The following is a 6166-nucleotide window of genomic DNA, read 5'->3' as shown; positions in this document are numbered from 1 at the left end:
GCTTACAATTTAACCTCCCATTAGGCTGTTCACAAAATACAAGACATTGTTTTTAGGAAGCTATAGTCATACTTAGACAATAAGTTTTGATGTGCCTTTACCAGGGAACACACCATCTGGGACACTTCCACTGTGGTGACACACATTAGAGGTCCATATCATGGTAAACTAGGGAGGATACTTATTAATAAAGCAGCTCAAGAAACAAATATTTCCTATATAAGAGTCACAAATAATTACAAAGAATAGCACTCAAAAATGGGAGTCTGGTCAATTTTTCTATAAAGTTTATTCACGGATATGTCACAAAGAGACAAAAACATACAAGTTTCATAACTCAATACGAAAATGTCCGATGTTAAAATATGAAATCCAAGATAAGAAAACTCTATTGCTTAAGTTCCTTTGGGGAAAAAAATAAAAAACAAATGTCTTAATTAAATAACAAGTAATTAACTTATACATTTCTAAAACATGAGGTATACTTTTTGGCATTAAGACAAGTTTCAAAATCTGGATTTCCTATTTAACACTGGGAGACAGTAGTGAACAGGTTATCCATTATATAGACAAAATAACCATAACACACACAAAAAGACAAACCATAAAGGAAAAGAAGTCAGTGCATAGTGCATGCCACAGTCCCACACTAAAAAGATGTTAATACAGTCTGGTAAATTATTTCAATGTGCTTCAATTTCTCAGACCAGTCAGACATTAGGATCCCCCATATTCAATGAAGAAAAAAAAAAAAGAAAGAAAAAAGAAAATTATACATTTGTTATGTAAATACCAATATATACAGACATCAACATGTTTATCCGAGACAAGACAACAAGAATAGCCACCAAACACTAAGGCAGTTAATTATTCAACCTGGGACATTAGGATTCTAGGAGGGGGAAAAATTTCTCTCATCACATTAATAATAAATTAAAGGGGAAAAACCTGATGCCTTACATAGTATGTACATAGAAGATGTGCTATAAAGTGCAATAAAAGCTAAACGCAGAGGAACAGGTTTTGGGTTCTGCTCAGTCGAGTTGGGAAGATGCCGAGGCTGATGCTTTAGGCCCGGTCACAGATCACTGTCTCCATCACAAATGTGTTCTCAAAGTGACGGATGCTGTGACACTTCCTGGTATCTCGCTTTTCGATACCTAGAGAGGATAACACAAAGTTGGAAAAAGGGCAATTTAAAGGGCTGCAGAGAATACGACTTAAGCAAGATTGTGTACAGACAAAGACTTAAAAAATACTAAATAAGTCAGTGAACCAAACACTATTTTATTTAATATTATAGTAATTGGTATACAGAAAAAAAATTAAATACAAATTGTTAAACCCTGTTCAATACTCATGGCTCATTTTAGACAAAGTATTTCAGGCCTACACAATCAGTACAAATAATGTCTAGTCAAATGCGTCATTCTGTCACAACGATATAATCTGTGAAAAGAAGGAGAATCCCCAATAAGCCAAACTCCCACACTTCACTGACTGCATCACTTCCTCCCCCCGTGCAGTACCCTACTTGGAGCTGGTTGGCGTACACTCGGCTAGTGAATCATCCACACATGGATTAATCACACGGTGGATCACAGTATTAGTGCATCCCACACACACACGCGAGATCTACGTACCACCAGCCTACACTAACATCAGCTCCAGGTTTCCTCCACTGCCACTAGAGCGGAGGCAGGCCATTTGTGACGTAGCACGAGTTGTAGGCCCATAAAATGAGAAGGTTTAAAGTTACAGTCGACTTAAATGTTTCATCATTTAAGCACCATTCTGTAAGTTCAATTGTCCCAAGTGGGCATTTGCCACATATTATATAATATCAGCCATTAAATAATAGCCTTCATTGTTAGTAGTGCTTAAAAGGTAATAAACGTCAGGGTGTTGAATTCATCTTAAAGTGTACAACTAGGATAAATGGTTATAGAATGTAAACTATCCATTAATAGATGAGGGAAAGAATAAGAACAAAATTGTGAAAGGCAAATAAAGAAGAGATTAGGTTGTGTAGGCAAGACAGGCAGGGGTTAGACTTACGTCTGCGAGAGTTGCGGCGTTTCAGTCGGAAAGTCTCTTTGCCATAACACAGACGGTGGATAAAGGGGCCAAGCTGACGCATGTTCTTCACACGGCCAGTCACCATCATCTCTTCCTGAACCATATAGGTCTGAGGCAGGTACACCCCCCTCTGCACATTACACACAGCAATTACAGTAAGTATTACACAGATAAACACATTGTGTTTTGTTAAACAAAATAATTAAGTTTCATACATGTTTAAAATGAAGATATAACTATAATGGCCTAAAAGGCTGACCCAAATTTTTTGACCTAGAATTTGACCTCAATTTCCTTTTGTGCAAGTTTGGACTAATTAAATTGTTTTATTCACAAAACAGCATCCTCAGTGACATTTCACTCATCACAAAATGCCTATATTAAAAGGCCATATATAGAGTATGATCCAAGATGTGATAGAAGAGTCAGAGTCATGGTAATGCATTTTACCTTGACATTAATAAGTAGCTCCCACAGGTTCCTGGGAGGCATGACAACAGTGGTGTTGAGCTCAACAACATAGCACTTATCCAACGCAATGTCGTGATATGCTGTGAGGCCCTGTGTAGATAAGAAAGTGGGGGAAGAGACACAAATTACCACCAAATAAATAAACGTAACCAATTCCTCTCTTCTGTTCGTGGCCTACCAATGAAAAGAGAAAGAGCCAAGAGATAAAATGCAAAAAGCTAGGAGATTCTTCTTCTTACCCGGTGAAAGTCATGGACGATGTCAGCTGGATCACTTCCTCCGAAGTTGGGCACAGGAACATTGATGTGCTCGTAGTTTTCCTCCAAGTAGATGCCAACATTCTCTTGCAGCTCCTGTCTCCCTAGCAACGGCGCGTACAGGGAGTCTTCATACATCACCCGACAGTGGAACAGGCTGTCCTCTGGGATCTGTGTAAAGAGCAAAATTGGAACATGTCTTAAAAAAAAAAAAAAAAAAAAAGAATGTACAAAGCACAAGATGGAAACCATAGCTAATGAATGAGGAAGGAAGTGAAAAGAGGATGACTGACTGACAAATTGTGGCCTAGATTTTGCTTATCTTTGTCTTATCTGCACTGTACTACTTGACTTACCAGTTACAATTTACTTCATTTACAGCACTATATATTATTATTATTATATATTATATGACTCTTTGTTCATGCCTCACCTGAGTGTTGACGTAGTAGCGATACACATAGACGGACACCATGATCAGGCCAGACACGAAGATGACCAGGCCAGGGATCAGACACCAAAGGCAATTTACTGAAGACTTCTTAGGCCTCACAGGCAGGACCAAATCATCCGGCTAAAAGAAAATAGAACCCATTAGATCAAGTAGCAAAACCGAGTAGCAAAATCTTTAGGGCGGGGGGATTTGAACAAAAGCCCTATACCAAAAGGACATGTTTAGGCGAACCTGAGTTCATGTACATGTTTAGGCGAACCTGAGTTCATGTAACTTTACAGCGATTCTGATGAGTGTGACTGTTTAATGACTTTGTTGGTTGTGACTACAAACCAGTTTCTAACTCTAAACATAGCAATTTGTGATTTTATACACTTCTCAGCTCATGCTTATGACTCCGCAATCTCGAGACCATGATTAGACGGCCTGATGACGCCTCTCTAGCAACTAATCAGATAAATCCTAGTAGCACGTATTCTCTCTCTATCTGTAATACCACTTTGTGAATGCCAAGGAAGGAATTAGTCACGCTACATCTCAAGGAGTCAGGAGGTGTGAACGCCTCCAGTCTCTCAGACCAGCCTGCCAAGGACGCCATTCTGGCTTCAGCCCACGCTGACTGTACTCACCATGGCAATGCTGTAGCAAGTCCACCAGACCTGCTGACAGAGCAAATGCGTGACGCAGCTGCTTTTTCTTTTTTACCACATACTGTACCTTATAGTTTATATCTGTATAGACCTTTCAGTGCAGGAAAGAGGGCACTGGAGATACCATTTTGAGGATATTCTGCATAGGCATAAGTAGGATATAGCTTTTGCTTCTGATTATATACAATTAGGATTCAGATGCATTAAATTAATATTTTTAAATCATATGGGTACACATTTAATGTTCTGGATCTTTGAGCAATAATGAGAATTTGTTTTTAATACAGGATCATTAGTTCCCTATTCATCTTGGATTTGATCGGTATCTTGGCATTATAAAAAGAATTCTGAACAAATGACATTTAATAGACTATTTCACGTAAGGGCATTTATTCATATAGGTTGATGTCTGTGTTAGAAAAAATATGACATCAAGAGTTTTATCAGTAGCACTTTACTTCCTATTGTAATTTGAGCTACTCGACCCTAATTGATGAATTAATTAACTAATTAATTAACTGATTAATTGATAAATAATCTAAATGGCATGTAATTTGATAAAAATCTTGCCATCCAAATTCATTTTAAAGTACATGTCAGAATAAAACCGACCTTTTAATATAATGTACTTTTTAGTAAGCAGATTCCAAAATTTTTTTTATATATATATTTTTTTTATTTTTTTTTTATTTTTTTTTATTTTTTTGCACGTCACCCTATACCCCTTTGTCCATACTAACAGTGATGCAATGCCAGACTCGGCAGTGCTCTGGGAATCTGGTTTAAACCCTTAACGTTAAAAAAATTAAATAAATGTTAATAAACAGTAATATTAATAATTCTGGGCTTTAGTTTCTACACTGCGAATATAAGCTCTATAAACACCACCAATCATGCCACTCTATTATTACAGCGTTTATGACGTCAAAAGCATAGAATCATAATTATACTTCAAGTGGGGGTTTAATGGTAAAATCCCCCCAATATTTTAAATACATTTCAAAACTTACATTTTAACTAAAAAAGATTAAAACATCCTTTTAATCAGTTTACACCTGCATCAAATCATTTTTTGTATTAAAAATAAATAAAATTTACTTTTTAAGAACAAAGAAACAAAAAACAACTCACTTGAGAATAAGACATGATAATCTCTTCTTTTTCTCCATCCCTCTGCTTTTCAGGCTTCTGCACAGACACGGGTTGAAATGAGATCTTCACCATTTTCTCTTCTGTTCTGTTCTTTAGCTCGGGGTCGTAGTGTGAGCGCGCTCAGGAGAGGAGCTGATGCACCACAAAGGCAGCGATGCGCTTGATGCGAGATGCTGAACTGCGCGCGCACTTAAAGGGAATTCCCGACTTCCGGTCTGCTTCAAAGTAAGAGTCGTCCAATCAGCGCACACCGGTTATAAATAACAACTCCTATAAATATCGGTTTATAGAAAGAGCACAAAAGTTAGTTTAAGAAGTATTGGAAAGTAGACAGAGTTAAGTAATAACTGGCTTAACTTCTTATGTTGGACTAAATAAGTTGGTTAAAATAATTTATTAAAAAAATGAGAGAGAGAGAGCGAGAGAGAGAGAATGAATAATAATTTTACTGTTTTAAAGCAATTATAAGAAATAAGGAGCACAGTGGCTTAGTGGTTAGCACTGTCGCCTTGCACCTCCAGGGCCTTGGTTCCTCCAACAGCCCAAAGACATGCAGATTAGGCTAATTGGCGTTTCCAAATTCCCTGTAGTGTGAAAATCTGTGGTCGTAAAAAATTTCTTTCAAGTCTGAATTTAATTATCATTGCATATCCTTCATGACCTATAGTAGAGTGATGGCGCAGTAACTTATGGGAGCTACATTGTTACAAGTGTTAAAACTAAATGTTAAAAGCTAACCTTAACTTAAGTTTAGGATACTGTAATGTACTGGGAACCAGTGCAAGGACTCCAAAGCCAAGATGATGATGATGTCTGATATCTACAGATCTCTCTTTTTTTCTTTCAAGAATGATGACAATCGACAAGCATTTACAACAATTTTAATAGGACTTTAAAAAAAACCCTGCACAAGAAAATCTGATTTCTTTTTATTTAAAGAAGAAAATTAATAGTCATTAAAATTTTTACATTTTCATTCCACATAATGTTTCTCAGTGAGAACATGAACAGGGCCTAAATAGTTTTGGAGAACATCCTTTGACTAAGGACATTCTTTCACATGCCAACACAAATGTGTTTTCAAAATTTTCAAAATGCAAGCT

The 6166-nt window shown here is 36.9% G+C and overlaps 1 protein-coding gene across 1 annotated transcript; it reads right to left on the bottom strand.

The window, feature by feature from the left end:
* Window positions 1-296: 296 nt before the first annotated feature.
* itm2cb (integral membrane protein 2Cb) lies at window positions 297-5211 on the bottom strand. The gene is made up of 6 exons (XM_053486713.1): window positions 5043-5211; window positions 3241-3381; window positions 2790-2978; window positions 2530-2640; window positions 2059-2209; window positions 297-1160 (listed from the first exon to the last, which is right to left on the bottom strand). Exons 1-6 carry the CDS (start codon window positions 5133-5135, stop codon window positions 1069-1071), a joined length of 777 nt encoding a protein of 258 aa, XP_053342688.1. The 5' UTR covers window positions 5136-5211; the 3' UTR covers window positions 297-1068.
* Window positions 5212-6166: the final 955 nt, after the last annotated feature.

Source organism: Clarias gariepinus, chromosome 25 (assembly GCF_024256425.1).
Source record: "Clarias gariepinus isolate MV-2021 ecotype Netherlands chromosome 25, CGAR_prim_01v2, whole genome shotgun sequence".
Taxonomy (NCBI): domain Eukaryota; kingdom Metazoa; phylum Chordata; class Actinopteri; order Siluriformes; family Clariidae; genus Clarias; species Clarias gariepinus.
The sequence above is the reverse complement of the archived record's forward strand: the minus strand, read 5'-3'. Positions and strand labels throughout refer to the sequence as shown.